At 23.1% G+C, this 671-nt stretch overlaps 1 protein-coding gene across 1 annotated transcript in view; it reads right to left on the reverse strand.

The window, feature by feature from the left end:
• The window catches only part of LOAG_18940 (hypothetical protein), a gene marked incomplete at both ends in the record, with an annotated part of 2,880 nt that extends 2,506 nt beyond the window's left edge, over window positions 1-374 (reverse strand). The window contains one exon of the mRNA XM_020451602.1: window positions 139-374. Within this exon, the coding sequence (XP_020304601.1) occupies window positions 139-374 (236 nt within the window). The remainder of the gene's footprint in view (window positions 1-138) is intronic.
• Between the last annotated feature and the right edge of the window lie 297 nt (window positions 375-671).

The following is a 671-nucleotide window of genomic DNA, read 5'->3' on the forward strand; positions in this document are numbered from 1 at the left end:
ATTGATACTTATATATATGGCGAATGAATGATTTATGAGATAGCTAACATCATAAAATATTTACAATATTTTAGATATTTTATATTTTTAATAATTCTTGATTAGTCACTAAGTAATGCTTTTATCAGTAAAACTTACGAAATTCCAAATATGCAATATAATATCAGTATTCTAATCGTATTTTCGCGATTATTTTTCCGTAAATTGATCACAATGGCTGCATTACAATATAATAAAACAAAAAATGGCAAAAATACGGTAGCGATACGTCTAGTCCAAAAACGCCATATTCCATCATAGTAAACATTACGAGCAAGCTCACTAATTTTTACTCCCATACTTGCAAATCCTTTGCATTCTTCCAAATGATAAACCTGAAATGTATGGAAATCTTCTGAATTGAAAATCATGAAAATTAAAAAAAAAGAAAAAAACTTAATATGATAAACGCAATAAGTTTTTTTTTCCTTAAAAGAAAAAGAAGGTATCCTTAAATTTAATTCCTTGGATGTAAAAATATGACATAATATGATAATGAAATATATAAATCATACTTTGGAATGTTATAAAATGGATCATTTTTCATGAAACAATCATTAGTATCATTAATAATTTATTAAAAATGAAAAATATAAAAATATTAAATATTTTAAAATATATTAATCGAAATT

Source organism: Loa loa, assembly GCF_000183805.2.
Source record: "Loa loa unplaced genomic scaffold supercont3.712, whole genome shotgun sequence".
NCBI lineage: Eukaryota > Metazoa > Nematoda > Chromadorea > Rhabditida > Onchocercidae > Loa > Loa loa.